The sequence below is a fragment of the Acomys russatus genome, chromosome 2 (genome assembly GCF_903995435.1).
Source record: "Acomys russatus chromosome 2, mAcoRus1.1, whole genome shotgun sequence".
Classification (NCBI taxonomy): domain Eukaryota; kingdom Metazoa; phylum Chordata; class Mammalia; order Rodentia; family Muridae; genus Acomys; species Acomys russatus.
The window spans coordinates 16,759,335-16,776,505 of NC_067138.1; the positions used below are offsets into that span (position 1 = coordinate 16,759,335).

General features: G+C 41.4%; 1 protein-coding gene across 1 annotated transcript; it reads right to left on the reverse strand.

Moving 5' to 3' along the window:
- Positions 1–2,085: 2,085 nt before the first annotated feature.
- Gdap1 (ganglioside induced differentiation associated protein 1) lies at positions 2,086–16,951 on the reverse strand. Its single transcript, XM_051158574.1, has 6 exons — positions 16,835–16,951; positions 15,565–15,757; positions 6,806–6,979; positions 5,539–5,633; positions 4,095–4,209; positions 2,086–2,739 (listed from the first exon to the last, which is right to left on the reverse strand). Exons 1-6 carry the CDS (start codon positions 16,949–16,951, stop codon positions 2,357–2,359), a joined length of 1,077 nt encoding a protein of 358 aa, XP_051014531.1. The 3' UTR covers positions 2,086–2,356.
- Between the last annotated feature and the right edge of the window lie 220 nt (positions 16,952–17,171).

Consider the following 17,171-nt stretch of genomic DNA (forward strand, 5'->3'; position numbering starts at 1 on the left):
TTTGTCTTCAGTTGAAACCTTTCAGACACTGAGCCTAATGGAACATGATCTTAGAATACTGGGTAAGCAGCGACATCTAGTGGTCAGAATGTTATCACTAAACTAGTATTTCTAAAGCAATGATGTCAAGAAGACTGACCTAAAACATCGAAGAGGCTAGCTAGAATGCTTCACCTTTAACATGCACCTACCTTCAAATAAATTGCATAAGAAAAGGAAAATTTCCTAATTCTGTAATAATGTATACTGAAAGAAAAGTCAGTCTTTAACAATCTTTCACTGGTAAATAAATACCCTTTGTAGATTATTTTACAAAACTCCCCCTTGTTACTTCTTCGTGCCTCACTTTTGATTTCTAGCAGAATTACTGGATCTTTTATAAATACAATGGTAGCATTGTCCTAGAAAGGAGCAGATTCAGACCCTCTGTGTGACACACTGATGGGCAAATTAAAATGGTATGAAAGCTGCAAGCATATTCATGGTCATTGATCTGAGTTCACAGTGCAGTATTAGTTTTTGTTTCCGAGCAGGGCATATCCAGTCAACGTGGATTTTCTAGTACATCTAGCTTATGAAATGGAATTAGAGTTGGTTTTACCATCAGAACGTCACTTTTTACAGCCACAACGTTTTCCTATTATAAGAAGTCAGTGCATTCTTTGGCTATGTGCATAGTGTACCTGTGGTTGTCCAAGCAGGCTTTCATTAGTCACAGGAATCTGAGTTCACTGTCTCTGGACAAGCCTCCCATCAGACTCCTGAAGTTGCTTCTAAGGCCTTGTCAGCCACCTCAAGGCAAGCTGCCTCGTTTTTCCTCATGCACTATAGTTCTATGATGGTTCCTACTTCACACTAGAACTGTCTCTTCCATATGGACTGGGATAGCCCCCAAACACTTCATGCATATGGACTGAGATAGCCCCCAAACACTTCATCCATATGGACTGAGATAGCCCCCAAACACTTCATCCATATGGACTGAGATAGCCCCCAAACACTTCATCCATATGGACTGAGATAGCCCCCAAACACTTCATCCATATGGACTGAGATAGCCCCCAAACACTTCATCCATATGGACTGAGATAGCCCCCAAACACTTCAACACAGACAAATGAGTGCGGGTGGGCATCACTAGCTACACATTGTATCTCTCTCAAATTAGCTGCCAATAGTTAATGCTAGCCTTCCCTTTTTCTTCAATGTAAGGCTTTACTGATAATCATAAACAAATACAAAGCCTGGCCAACAATTTATGCATGAATGTCCCAGTCTCCCTGAATTACTTGGCTCTGATCAAGTTATCCACCACCAGCCATAAGCCATGATATTTACCTGAGACATTCATCTACATTCTCCTTACATACATACACAGTGCTGTAGAGGTCGAGACTCTCAGGACTGAACACAGAGGTCCAAAGGGCAGTATCTCACAAGGTTATGGGAGCCATGAGGACCACCTCACTGTCCTTTTAGACATTCATATAAGTGTAAGATAGGTTTCAATGGGCATCCTGTGGCCAAATGAATAACTACTTAGTCTTATTAAGTCAACAAGTGTGGCTCATAATTAAAGTCAAATGAGGTGTTTTGTGTGTAGTGTGGAGGATTCTCCCCAGAATACTATCACCAATAACTTCTCAGCCCTCTCCTCCTAAGAGTTCTCAATTAAGGAGTGGGTATGACCACAGGTAGTTATATGTGAAGCTTACCAAGGAAAGAGGCAGCCATGAGCAGCCGTGGGGGCCAGTGGAAGTTACAGGTGACTGGTCTGTCCTAGATGTGCTGCATCCTCTCATTTTCTTTCTCCCTTTCCCGTTTTCTCTTTTATTTATGCCGGAAGCAGCTAGTGGAGGATGCAGCAGTACTGTGTCCTCTAGGTGTCTGAAGCTGGTCTAGTGTAACAAAAATGACTTCTGAGTCCCAGAGAGCCTCCTGTAACTGCTAAACGCCCAGAGCAGCAGTCATCCTCAGGTGACGTGCTACGAACAGTCACAGGCTGTTATTACTGTCTGCTCATAACTACAACCTCTCCAAAAATACCTGTGAACATGAACTGCCAAACTCTGTCAAAGGATGAACTGCCAAACTCTGTCAAAGGTCTGCTCCCCACCTGTCAGCAGTCACATATCTCGACCTTCCACACGCTTGCTTTAGGGATGGATTAGAAGTAAGCCACATCCTCTACAAAAAACCTGTATCATTAGCTCCTTTCCCCACATGAATTCCCCAATAAACATTGTAAAGTATGCTTTCTACTAGGTGTCCAGGATAAGTCTTCACTGGGTCTGGAAGAGTGAATGAGGGTCTAGAGGAATGGTTGGATGACTTGCTACTACAGAGCCCAACAAACCTAGAAATAACTTGGTCTGGGTCTAAGCACTAAAAACATGCTGCCAAGTCTCCTTCTGAAAAGCATAAATGCAAAATATCCCATTCCTACAAGCAAACCAACCACAAGGGTGCTGCCAAGAACTTTTGGGGCCCTTTTCTTGGCCACCCGGAATGCTGTTGGCAGCACTGCAGAGATTAATATATTGTTGACATGGCCTAAAACCTTGTTAAATGTTTTTCTCTTCAAGACACGCTCATAATAGGTTTCCAAGTTCGGTCTCTTTCCATTTCCCCAGTTTCTCCTTGCAAACCCCAAGAACTTCAGTCGATGCAATGTGACAGCCAGTGAGACGTCTGCCAGGGTAAAAGATTCTCCACAGAGCCAAGGTTGGTGGCCCTCTTCTAATCAGAGAAAGGGAAATAAGAATTAGGGGCAAGCATTATAAAGACAGACTACAGCTCCCGTTTGCATTTCTTAGCCCTATGTGAAAACACAATCCCATGTTATGTTGACCATCACAGTCACGCATATGTATCCCAATCTACACAGATGTGTTTGACATCTGTCAGCCACAGAAGTCCCTCACTAAGCTTAGAACCACTTGAGCTCAAGGACTTTCTATCATTTTGTAAAGGGCTCAGAAGGTAATTGCCTACAAGCCAGAGGAATTGACAGATTGATACTTCCTTCTGATTTAGGGAATCAACCAGTGTGCTTAGAAAGATTCATAAACTTAGGCTTACAACGTCACTCGGAGGCAACTACTTCTATCTACGGTACATCTTCCATATCAGTAACTGCATCACAAGATCAAAAATAGAAAGAAACCCAGCACCTTTCTACTGAGTAAGTACAGACTTTGATTATCATCATCCTTTATACAATATACTATAAAAGCTATTTGCATGCCCTTCCATTATACAATGCATTAAAAGCAATCAAAAGTGATTTCAAGTATACAGGAGGACTTGCAAATACCAGATCATTTTACATAAAGGACCTCACCACCCATGGAGTATGGTATCTTCAGATGCTCCTGAAACCAACCAAGCCTCATGGAGACAGAAGGATAGTTACACTTCCATAAAGTGAAAGGGAGTCATTCTTTCTTTTCATTTTATTGAGACAAGGGCTTACTCTCTGCCTCCGGAAGGCCTTGAGCTGCTGGTAATGCCTCGGCCTCAGCCTTACAAATGCTAGGATGACAGGTGAGAGCCATCAGCCCCAGCTGTGTCCCTGTTGTGAAAGAAGTTTCAGCTGACACAGGCTTCAACCCTGTCTTCAGGTAAGATGTACAAATGGCCCCCATGTATAAACATGGAAAATCGCTGACTGCTGAAGCTCACAGATACAGTCTATAGATTTGAGCAGCCCACTATCCTCCCTGCTGACTCCTACTTCACACTTTAGGATCATGCTATCTCCCTAACTGATTAAAAAAAAACAGAGAGGGCACTCAAACAATTATTCAGGTTATTCATCCAAACTACTGTAATTATTGACTTGTGGAGCTGGTTAAGGAGGCATCTCCCGATCCCCATTGAGAATGTGCAGAAAACCTTTCCTGAGTCACATTTCTCATATATACAAACTGGATTACAATTAGACAGGAAGGTTTTCTCAGTGAAATGGTACATTTAAAGCTGCCTGTGTATAGCAACAACCACAGACCCAGACTACGGAGCATGTGTAGTGAGATCTAAGAGTGTTCTTACAGATGCCCCTTAAAGAAACAGGAGAGGCAGTGAGAACCTACCTGGAGTTTCTTCGTTCCGTCTTTGTAACTCAGTTTCCACCTGATCCAAGACCTTCTCCAGCTCATCAAGAATTTTCTTCAAGTATTTGACATTGTCATGATCAAGCAGCTTTGACTAATGAACAACCCAAAAAAGAAGCTATTTATGCCTAACAACAACAACAAAACTATATTACACAAAGTACATTTTATAACACGCACATACACACTTTTAGAATTAATACCCATTCATTTTAGGCAGGTGTTTTACGAGGAGGAATAACTTTGTAAAGCTAGAGCAAGATGAGGGGCTACTCCAGCCGTGGGATCGCCTCAGGAGCAAACATGGTACTTCCTGGCAACTCCTGGGAGACCAGTAAGGACGAACAGCATGAGAAACATCGAGCGTCTCCTCTAGCACTCAACTCAAGGATAGAATTTGAGGAGCCTTGGGTGACTAGTGAGAGAGTCGAGAGAAGAAGCAGAACGTGCTGGAGGCAGATAGCTCAGCCTGCAAAACACTTGTCTTGAAAGCGTGGTGACCAGAGTTCAAGTACTGGAATCTGCTCTTACAAAGCTAGGAATGGTGGAACACATTTGTAACCTCAGACTGGGGAGGCAGAGACAGACCTGGACCTCAGCTTGCCTAACCAAATCAGTCCTAAGTCAGTAAGAGATCTTGTCTCAACAATAAGGGGGAGGGGGTCCTGAGGAACACCTACTGTTACCCTCTGGCTTCTACATGCTGAACCACCTGCACCTGCACACACACATATGCACATACCAACAGGGGCAATGAAAGAGAAATCTAAACGTGGTTGTGGAAGGTAAGGAGAATGAATGACAGGGGAAGCACGTACTCTAAGCACTCTTGGCTAAGAGAGGGTAAAGGAAGGTAGGAAGCTGAGGGAGAGTTGGGAATGCCGCTTGCTACATGCATGATATGGGAGAAGCTTCCTTGTGTTGTCTGGGCATGGGCAAAGAACAGAAGGGGGAAAGCTCACTATTACTGATGTTCCTTATGATGGGCAGAGCAAGTCAGCCAACACATGGAGGCCTTAAAGTGGCTGACTGCCTACTATGAGGGATTCCCACATCATATTAAAACCAAAACTTCATGTCTCACATTCCATTCTCAATAGCCTCTTAACAGGTAATTATCACTGGGTCTGATATCAAACATAATAAAGAAAATTCTAATTTTCTTTTTGGCTTGGAAGTTTGTTTTTATTTGGGAGTGTTTGAGACAGTGTCTCACTTTGTAACCCAATCTGGCCTTGAAGTCAGTGATCCTCTGGCTCCTGTGCTACTGCAGTGGACTCAGAAGTCTTTCTCAAAGTAGAGCACAGGCTACAGGTATCACAGGCACCAGTGATCCACATAGTACAAAGATGATCTAGAAACAGCATTCTTCTATTCCAGAAAGAATACAACGGTGTGAAGCACAGTGGGCCTCCTCACTCACCTTCAGTCGCTTCTGTTTGGCAATGTATGCCTCTTGTAAGTCAGGGTTTTCCTCGGCAAGTTTCTTCAGTTCAGACTCTGTGTTACCAATCTGGCCTGGTAATAAAAACATTATGAAGTGGAAAAATATTCTCCCCCTCACATCACAGACATAAGGAAAAGTAGGGGCACACCCTGATGTGGGTATGAGCTCTGGGACTGGTGACCTGCTGCTTATCTTGGACATACTTTATCTGCCTCAGTTTCCCCATTTAAAATGTAGCTAGAAAATTCCTAGCACAGAGGCTAAGGGCTCCCTGAGCAGCTGCTATAGAGACTACAGTGAGGCTTGGCACTGTCCTGCTCAATGCCACTGGGCTGCCTTACAGTTCCATGGTTCTTCTGCTTTCTCTGAAGAAAGGAGGGGAACCCTTACTTAAGATCATGTTAACTATAGGTGATAAAGTTGTAGTCAGGGTTCATGTTTCAAATCACACAATTATTTAGGAAGAGAAGGAAGAAGTGCAAGAAAAGAGTGCTAGAGAGAGGGAAAGGGAAAGGAGAGCAGAGAGGGCAAGGGAGACGCAGCAGAAGGAGAGAGAAGAGGGGGAAAGAGAGGGAAGGAGACAGAGGAAAGGGGAGATGGGAAGAATGGAAAGGAATGAGAAAAAAAGTAATAGAACAACAAGGCGAGACATAACACTGCATAATAAAGAACTGTGCTTCCTGGGCTTAGAAGATTGGTGATTGAGTGTCTCCACACACTTCTGAGTCTGACCAGTGCCACCTCTGTCCCTGCTAGCCATAGCCAAGCATGACAGTAAGAAGCTGGATGGCACAATTCAATCTCAGAAAATTTCCAATCACTGAACTAGAGGTGATGGCTAGACATTCTGTAAGCCAGCTTCCTCCACCATGAAACAACAGTTAAGGAACAGAAACATGAGCCCAGTGGCCATACACCCAAGAAGGTGCAGCCATTCTGATTCCCAGTCCATCTTTTTGAGACTATGTCATGTGCTCTGCCTTTCTATCAGTGGCTTTTCTAAGTTTTATCCAAGTTTGACCTCAAAACCAAAGCTGACAACTTAGACCTAATAGATAATGCATAGCTAGGTAAACTGCTGAGGGACACATAAATTGATACATATTCTCGTGTACATCCATGAAGCAAACTCAACCATCCTTTTTCCCAATCTTTTCTCGGTGACCAGAGGGTACAACAAGTCTCAATACTGATAGGAAACGTCAGGTAGAATCAGTCCCTGGCTTTCAAGGTTTTTACATACTGCGAATCCTTGTGGTTGCATATGCTGGGATCATGGAATCCACAGTGAGCTCAGGATGCAAAATGCAGCCATGTGTGTAAGCATCCATCGGCAAGGAGTCGAGAAGCTCTCTGTAATGCTGCACCCGTGGGTAATACATGCTTCCTTTATCAGGCATTAGCCTGGGTGTCCTTTCTAAAACACACACAGAAAATACAAATACAAACATTGGAGGAAAACCACAAATGAAGCATTGTATCCAAAAGCAAACTCCCCAATGCTTCATCACTAACATTTCAGTCGTCGAACAGTCACAAAATGAGGTCTTTCCAGCCCAGGCAGTCAACGTTTGAAACAGGCTTATGAACCAGGTCAGACTCCAAACCACGACCTGTTAGCAATTCTTCATTTCTCCACCTTGCATATTCATGCTCAAACCTCAAGTCGCTCATTTCCTCATGAAGCCTGAGGACCATTCAGGCCCTTCACTTTCTCATGAAGTATGCCCTCGCCTCCTGCCCTCGCCTCCTACACCTGACTGGCTCAGTTGTACCTTTCTCCATATGCCATAAGGCACTAAATGTACTCTGGGATGGACCCTGCCACTTTGTCCATGGTTGTATCTATTCACTTCATGAAGGTCTTTGGGACCTTGTATATGTTGTACATTAAAGTATACGTGAATTAGTGTTTCCTATGAGAAGACAATCAAGGACCACTCTTTTCTATGTATCAGCCAACACCAAGAGTGACCCCATTGAATCGAAGTGACTGAAATTACAATCTATATGAAAAAGGAAAGGCTTTTGCTCAAAAACTCATTTCTTTTTCCCTAGATTTCTACAAGTTTACCCCTGGCAAATGCACTCTGCCTAAATCTTCACTTGCTGGTGAAAATCTAGATTGTAAACCCCTTGTGGTCTGGGGGCACATTTCATTCTCTGGCAGACCCTTCAAGGCTACTAAATATTTGGCACGGAGTCAGCATGTGATGAATAGTGAGCATATCTTCAAGTTTCCAATTACTCTAGAGTACTTGCACGGGGAAGTTCTGCGGTACCCAATACAGACACTAGGATGTAGATACTGGAAACTTAGACCAAGATCCACGGCTACTATAGACAGGACAAAGCAAATATCACCTGACCACTAATACAATGTTCTACTTATCACACCATCATAACTTCTTTTTTGTTTTGTTTTTCAAAGCAGGGTTTCTCTGTGTAGCCTTGTCTGTCCTTGACTCGCTTTGTAAACCAGGTGGCCTCGAACTCTCAGAAATCCACCTGCCTCTGTCTCCCTAAATCCTGGGATTACAGGCATGTACAACTGTGTTTGGCGCCATCATATCTTCTAAGAACTTACATTTCAGAGAGTGTCCACAGATAACAAACGTGAAGGATGAGACCCAAAGGTCAGGGTTAAGTCCCTTCAGAATCATTTCCCAATCTGCCTCTTAAACTGTTCTGAAAATCACCAACTTGCTTATCTCCACTAGTGCAAGGAACAGTATTCTTTATTTACTCCTTTCTTGGCTCGGGTTCGTTATCTAATTCAGAATGCCCTGAGCATCCCACAGCCATTCAAAAGCATTGACAATTCTGAGTTGGTTATCATTAACAGACCATTTCAAGCAAGGTCTCCTAATGCCAGGCCAAGACATTCAAGGTTGTTAAGCCAGGGGGCAACTTCTGACTCTTTAAGAAAAAAAGCGTGAATAATTACTCAAACTTGTAAGTAAATGTCTGATTCCCAGCTAGATAGTTTGATGTTAAAGGCTTCCTTATAATAACAACAACTCATGAGCCACATTCCCCACTACAGACTCAAATAGCCACAACACTTCATTAAAGACACCATGTGAACACCAGACAGGGAGGCAGCCTGTACCACATCCACTCTCAACACTACACGCCTTATTAAGCTCCTTACACAGGCTTTTCAGGATCTCAGCAATATTGCCAGTTCCCCAACCAATCCATTAGCATGAGAATAATAAACCAGAAGCTATGAAATGCTGAGACTGGCACTTTTACTCTTGCATATGCCCCTGGCTTTGTCTCAAAATAATAATGTCCTTAGATGCATTAAAATATAAGACTACTGATCTTATTAAAATATGTTAACAAAATAGTACTAATTTATAAAACACTAATTTATATAATGCTTATACACATTACTAATATCCAGCAGCAGGTCTGATAACTACCCTAGTTTAAAAGCATTAAAATATCTATAATAATTTAATATGCTAGGGACATATCTATAATTTCTATTGGTAACAAAGCCACTGCATGTCTGACTTCTTTGGATTATCTATATTGGTAATAAAAGAATTACAGAGTCCTGTTAGAAATAAGGAAAGCTAAAAAATACAATTTTCACACCTGTATACGACCTCAAGTCTCCCTCTATTCATAGATCCACAGACACGGTTCTCAATGTCTGACCTGAGGACCCACAGGCTTCCCAAAGACACTTTGAGGGATTCACAAATTCCAGACTTTTTACAGCAACACCATGACACTAATGACTTTTCACTCTTGTTACCTCTCCAGTTATAACAGAGCTTTACCATAGGCCACAGAAAACTGGCTCGGTGACACTGACAGCTAGTGGGATGTGTGGCAGTCCTAGATACTTGAGTGTTATAGGACTTTAAAACTTTCCTGGTTCATTTCTAAATAGTAAATATTGACTCACATAAACCAAAGCTCTCAAGTGTCCTCAATAACTTTTAAGACAAAGGGATCCAAAACACAACCTTAAGAAGCACCGCCGCTGCAGTCCAGGGACCTCAGGTTAATAACCACAAACAGCACATTTTTGAATGCTTCCCAAATGACAAGTTTATGGCTCCTGGGTCTTGGTGCTTTCTGGTGCCAGGCCCTGGAGCTTTCTCCAAAAGAACGTACCACTTCCTTCCCAGAAAAGTGAACGAGAGGAAGAATGGAAACACATAATTGTTTTCTGGGTACAGTCCATCTGGCTATGCCTGGCTTCTTCAAAGGAGAACAAACACATAAAGCCATGAACATAATTGTCTTCTGTTTTAGTGCCACACTGGTAGCTGCTGTCTGCTGAAGCACTTTGTCGGGCACAGTATAAGATGCCCATGTCACCCATGTCCTCTTTCCAGCTCCCTGTCCCCAAAAACTTCACAGGCACCCTGCCCTGTACCACATAAGCCACTTCCTTTCACACCAAAGCACAAACAGCATTCACTGCCTCTGGAAAGTTTTTCAAAAGACAATCAAGTCCAGTAAGTGGCTCAGGCCTGCAATTCCAGCACTTGGAAGTTGTGAGCTCGAGGCCAGTGTGGGTTATATAGTCAGTACTCAGAAAAACGAAAAGGTAAGTGGTAATTTTTCTTGAATTATACACATCCTCTCTCCAATCTCATCTTACTTTATTTTCTAATTCCTCCACAGAGTGTCACTGTAAGGATATTTTAGAAAACACTTTTTCTTGATCTTCTACCTCAGCCAGGAGCATGAAGAGTATACAGCACATGGGGTTAGGAAAGGAGTCAGGGGTTTAAAGCAGGCAACAAAAGAGGTGAAAGCACTGAAAGCCAGGTTGTAATAATGCAGGCCAGGGTTACTGACTTGAAGATTAATAAACAGAAGCTAAAGTTGTGGTTCAGTGATAATACTTGCTAGTCATTTACAAGGCCCCAGATTGAATGCAAAGTGCCTAAACATTCACACACATAAAAAAAGCCTTAATCTATAGAATGTTTTCAATAAAATGATGACTTCAAATTTGATACTTATTTAATATATGCTTAAATTTCAATGTATAGTGACAATGTTGTGTCTAAAAATTAATATGTCCTAATCATGGCTCTATATTATTTTCATGATACCAGGATATTTTGTTCAAAGCAAATCCTACTTTTTAACAATGTTTAAATGATACATAAGACACAAGGCATGATTTTCAGAGAACCAATATATATCAAATTACATATGTTTTCATGTGTTATGATGGGTTTTCATCATATAATATCCAGGATTCTAGGTTGTCACTGAGCTATTTGGCAATATAAATATCATATGTTCTAGTATTTTCGACTTATTTCATGCCTTGTGGTTTTTTTAACCTAACAGACAAATTAAATTTTACTGAAAGACTTAGGATGCTACAAGAAATAGTTGGATTTAAACACCAACACTAGTGTGTTTATTTACCTTTCCCTATCTCCCATTCCTGTGCTTGCTCACTATCTTACCTAGCTTAATTAATGTATTACTTTAATGTAATTTTCTTCATTATATGCCAGATTGAAAAAGGCACAAAACATTGTACAAAACTGAATAGTAACAACATATGACCATGTTGAGGCCAGGTTAGGTATTCTTATCAAACTGATAGACACATCTTTGAAGATAACAAGTTGGTGATGATTTGAGGTCTTTGAACTATCTCTGCATATCCCAGGAGCTTGTACCTAATTAATACCTACTAAATGGCCCTGAGATAATGGATGCAGCAAGCATGCTTTCTCAGATGAGCACTTATAACTGAGAACTTCTAAATTCCTCCTTAACCGAAGTCTTGCCCTTGGGAGGATTATCACTCATATCTCCATGAGTCTGTCTTCAAAATTAATAATGGTACTAATAATCAAATCTAGCTGTTTTTGTTTTGTTTTGTTTTTTTCATCTAGAATGTATTTTTTATTTTATTATACATGTATAAGACAAACTACATCAAATCTAGCTGTTACTCCAACTTAGATAAGCACTATTTTAGGTTAAGACTTAAGAAGAAGCATCCTGACTTAAATTTCTTCTGTACAAATGATAATTATTTAATAGATAACCCAAAAGCACAGGATGCAAATACATGACTACGGCTACACAAAATAATTGAGCAAAACTCCATTTTAGCATAATTCCCAATGACTGACTAACAAAGGATCAGGGCTAACAGCAGAGACAGCAGTTGACAACATTCTGGTCTCTGGTTTAGTGACTACATAAAGGCCTCTTCTTATAGCTGTATAGCCACGGGTAATGATGCACCTCATAAAAGCATGCTCATTATCACCCTGCCATTCCTCTCAAATTCATTTTGAAAGACAAAATGGCAAATATTATGACCAGTTTGGAATGCAGAGCACCACAGTTTTCTAGTCTGGATAGAACCAATACTTTTAAAATAACCTAAAGCCACACTGGCCTGGCAACTTGCTAACAATCAGGTCACTTACCCATTCTAATTGCAAAAACCAAAATCTACATGGTACATCCAGCCCTGGTAAACTTTATCTTAGCTTTCTGTTTTATTCTTATTCCACAAGAAACATTTCATAAAATAGTAATAATCATTTTAGTGATCCTAGCTTTTTGTCATTCACAAACATGGTACCATTTCTTTAATGTCTTTTTTTTTTTTTTTTTCATGTATATATTAAGCTCCAGTCAGGAACCAGAAGCTTAAAAACACCACCATGGGGTGGGGTCGGGTGGGGCTGGCAGTGCAGCTGAGTGATGGAGCCCTTGCCTACTATGCATGAAGCTGTGGGTTGAGTCCTGCAACTTTAATCAATCAGTCAACCAATCAATAAAAATACCACCAGAAAGTCCTGACCAGGCTGACAGCTATTTCAATAATTCCTTCATTTTATCTGTTTGATAATATATGGAGTACTACTTGCAGGAAGCATGGGGGCACAGCTTTTAATAGGATTGTCTCTGACCTCACAGCTCTTATAGAGACTTGAAAGGAATTCAAATATTAATAAGTAAAATAAGGGTTTATAGCTGGCGGGTCAGCTTGGCATACTAAATCTGTTTGTCAATATCCTTCTGTGTGGTAATTAACTCATCTGCAGATGTGTTTTGCTCCCCATGCTCTAGTCATATCTGCATCTTTATCCCATAAGACTATTATATAATCTCAAAAGCACTACTTGGATCAAGATGTGTTATATTTTGCACCATGGCTTGCACATACTAGACACATTTTTACAGGGTATTTATAACATTCTCCAACAATGTAAAGCATAAGTTAGTTCCTCCTATTGACAGACATAAAAACTGAGAATGTGACGTTTTCTCTTAAGCTTTGGCAGTGTTATCAGTTGCAGAGATGAACAGGTCCAACCAGCTCTTATTTCACTCTTCCCTCTTCCTCAGGAAGGTAGTTCTCCAGTTGGAAAGGATGATGGGGGGGGGGCAGTTAGGAGCTGGCAATCCGCAGTAGAATTTTGCCAGACAGAGTAATCTGCAGTGCTGCTTTGAGCATTAACACAGTAATTTATAGCATCAGTGTAAAGTTTTAATGCACATATAAATCACTTGAGGTTCTTTTTAAAACAAGATTCTAATTCATGAGCTTTGCTATGAGGTCTAAAACTCTGCGCTGTAAATAATCTTTCAGGTGATATCAATGCTGCTGGTGATGGGACACACTTTGACAAGGGTTGGTAGTTCATCTGTCCTCTTCTTGACAATGGGATGACATTTGTTTATATGAGGTTTGGGTTCTTTTCCTATTCCCCTCAGTCCTTGATGATACTGTTTAGATTATAATTGTAGCAGTGTTTATGCTTGTTGTTTGTTTAAATCTCAATATCCTGAGATAAATTCTATCTTGACTGGCAAGTTGGTCTGGTTGTCATCATATCTCACCAGAACTACAGGTATCTTCTACAACTGGACAATTACTCTTCTGGTAAAGAAGAACATGAAATAAGAGTTAGTTGGACTTGTTTTATCTTACAGTGACAAAACTGCATCACCTAGCCCATTGGTTACTGAAGATATTAAACAGGCTAACAGCAGCAGCAGGCCAGAAAACAGCTGGAGAAGCTCAACTAGAACTAAAGCCATGCTTTCCATGTTCCCATCCTATCACTCGGCCACAGTGCTTTATTTCATCAAGAAAGCCATCAAAGAAGTCATTACTGCCTCATAGTAAGTTTGACAACAACCTGAGCTATTGAATTCTACTTCAAAAACAACCCATCAAAACCTATTTCCTCCCCATTTGGCTGGTGTGTGTGTGTGTGTGTGTGTGTGTGTGTGTGTGTGTGTGTGTGTGTGTAGCTTAGCAAAAAATCTCAAACTATATTTTAGCTTTGCTATTATATAATCAAAGCAAATTCTAAGGAAATTTCTAAGAAAACGACCATAAGAAGGAGAATAGGCAAAAGTGAAGGAAGAACTGGAATAATGATACAAGTTTTATTAGTTCAAGCAATGTTACCAGAGGCCTAAGTATTAGTTCCCATGTATTATATATGTAATATACGTAATATTATATAACACATATAATATTATTATATATTGTATATAGTTTAAATATTATATATGATTTAAATACTGTATATAATACATGGAAAATATATTTTTTAAGTTTTAATCATTTAGAATAGAATTATTACACAATTCTTTTTCTTTGGTCTTATTACTCTAATAAGTTTTCCCAAGAAATACAAAGTATGAATGGTCTTATCCATTTCCAAAAAGCTTAAGGTTGAGAAAATGTATCTTAAATCAATTTGTCTCCATTTTCATCACAGCCCCCAGCCTATAAACATATAAGGATAGCCAGTAATGGTGAAACGTAAGTAGTTCTTTGCACTGTTTGGTTTAGGTCAAGGCCACCTTTAATTAAAACTTCCAATAGAGTTCTGGGCCATTAACACTTATATTAAGAATAATGGCACTTCTCAATTCAAATAAAAAGACTGTGAGTTCCTGGGCTATTTCCCCTATTAGGTCGAATATCCATTTTTCTCCTAGATTCCAATAGGAGGAATCTATGGCCCATTAATTTCCTTCCACGGCTCCCTTAATTTGGGGCTGTATGCTGACCGTAACAGCCAGTTAGCACCAGCCTGGCAGGAAATAAGTAGCTGGATCACCGGGAGAGCACTGCTTGGCAGGGGACTATGAGGCCTGAAGCCTCTGTTCTGCTCTCAGTCCCAATAGTGGTCAGTGGTGGCCACTGTGTCAACTTGGCCATGTCACTAAGCCCCAGCTGACCTGAAGGTGCTGTCAGTAGGCGCAAGCAAGACAATTTGTACATGGCAAAGAAAACAGGAAATGACATAAGCCAAAGGCTTTGAGGACCAAAGACCCTGCCATAAAATGGCTACATTAACCTTAGACAAAGCCTCTATTTCCTTTACCTCAGATGCAAAATGGAATGCCTAGTCTCCATGGTTCTTTCAGATTCCACACCTGTTTCTGATGAGCTCTCTTGACAACTGACTAAATTGAAAATATAAAATGCCCGACACATAAGCAGTCATTAATGATCATTCGTTTAATACATTATACATACTTAAACCCTATAATGCTGTAAAAAGAATAAAAATTCAAACTATGCAGAAGTAACTAGAGCAAAGAACCCAACATAGAATAGCAATCTATTCTCCCTTTCCTAATATTTATTCCTCTTTTTCTCTTGTTTTTAAGTTGAAATGGAGTTTCACAATATATACTAAGAATCAACTCATGAATTGTGCTTTAAAGCTGATAAATCACCACAAAGAAAAGTCCCCGCCTGCAGTTTTCCGCAAGTGAATTTGGAAGTTTTGACATTAACATTTTGCACTTCGCTTGCGATTCTTTCATACATTTGGGCTGGCTTATTGGAAATTGACTTGGGCCTGTATTTTTGTGCTTATGGAAATGGACAAGGCGTTTAAATCACTAAACCACTATTATAAAATAGAGAGGAAGAAAGAGGAGGAGGGGAGAGAGGGGGGGGCACTTATGTTGAAAATAAAGCCAAGAAGTCACAAAGAGCCTTCACATTACCATCCACGAACGTCTGCTCAAGATAATCAATGATCTGAGTGGCCTCACAAATTATGTTTTCCCCGTGGATAAGGACAGGCACTTCTCCAGTTGAGTTCAAACGCATAAACCAAGGCTCATTGTGCTCACTCAGGGGCAGACTTACATCATGTTCCTCGCACGTCAATGCCTTTTCAGCAATTACCAAGCGCACCTGGAAGAGTTCACAGGGGGTTACTGCTGTTTTCAATTGAAAGCTTTCCCTGGATACAGCTAAGCAACCCCGGTTGGCTTCCTGAGCTAGCAGCACTTTTAAAAGTTCATTTAACGAAGCTGTTCCTGGAAGGAATAAGTGAGAAGCATCCTGGCAGCTTACTGCTATAAACTATAGAAGAAAAGGTGAGGAATGAAAAATATTCTGCTTCCATTCCAGCCACACTTTCTCCATCACCACCACAGACGGACTTCACGCCCTAAACCAAATATGTGTTCTCTCCAGTCAAAACCCCTGACATACACAGGACTGGAGAGATGGTGCAGTGGTTAAGGCAGTGGTTCTCAACCTGAGGTTGAACGACCCTTTCACAGGGGTCACATATCAGATATCCTGTATAGCAGGTATTTATGTTACAATGCCTTTCTTCCTTCTTCTTCTTCCTTCTTCTTCTTCTTCTTCTTCTTCTTCTTCTTCTTCTTCTTCTTCTTCCTTCTTCTTCTTCTTCTTCTTCTTCTTTTTCTTCTTCTTCTTCTTCTTCTTCTTCTTCTTCTTCTTCTTCTTCTTCTTCTTAAGGGGAGGGAGAAGGAAAGTAGATCTAGGGGTTGCAGGATGGCAGTTTTTTCTGCTTCGCTCTCTAGGCCAAATGCAGAGGGTGATGCTTCTTTTTTTTTTTTTTTTTTTTTTTTTTTATTAATTTATTCTTGTTACATCTCAATGTTTATCCCATCCCTTGTATCCTCCCATTCCTCCCCCCCCCCCATTTTCCCATTATTCCCCTCCCCTATGACTGTTCCTGAGGGGGATTACGTCCCCCTATATATTCTCATAGGGTATCAAGTCTCTTCTTGGCTACTTGCTGTCCTTCCTCTGAGTGCTTCTTAATGGCGGTTCCCGGGTGAGAGTGGCTGCGTCACTGCTTCCCAAGTCATCCCACTTCTGCAGCTTAGGCCCCCAGCACTTAGTGCACCCCAGCTCTGAATACACCCCGGGTGGGCCACTGGAGGCCCACACTCCACGCCCAGGGAGCTGTCCGGGTGCTGAACCCGAGCGCGGCCCTAGGCTCCTGGATGTTACCTTTTGAGAACTGAAGGAGTGCGTCCAGTGGTACAGAATGAGCCTGACCTCCGCGTCCGGCCGGCCTTCCGCCCTCAGGGGCGCCCCCGCCCGCGCCTCGTCCTGCATCTGAGCCATTTAGGGGTGCAAGGGCTCAGGCAGCCTCGTTTGTGGGCCTGTTGTCCAGGACGCTCCCAGCAGCGCCCTTTGGTTTCCCAAGGCTCCCTGTTGCGAGAGGGCTACGCTCTGCGGACGAACTGGCTTCTGGGAAATGTAGTTTCTCCCCAAGGAAGCTGTGTCGCCTGGAGGGCTTGAGAGGTCTCCTGAGAGATGTAATAGAATGACTTTTAGGTAGAGA

Excerpts from the sequence above, each read along its gene's own strand:
- Gdap1 (XM_051158574.1), bottom strand. The coding sequence starts at position 16,951 with ATGGCTCAGATGCAGGACGAGGCGCGGGCGGGGGCGCCCCTGAGGGCG. Across the intron at positions 6,980-15,564 it reads TGAGCAGACGTTCGTGGATG|AAAGGACACCCAGGCTAATG; the intron begins GTAATGTGAAGG and ends TGTGTGTTTTAG. Across the intron at positions 2,740-4,094 it reads ACGGAACGAAGAAACTCCAG|AAGAGGGCCACCAACCTTGG; the intron begins GTAGGTTCTCAC and ends TTCTCTGATTAG.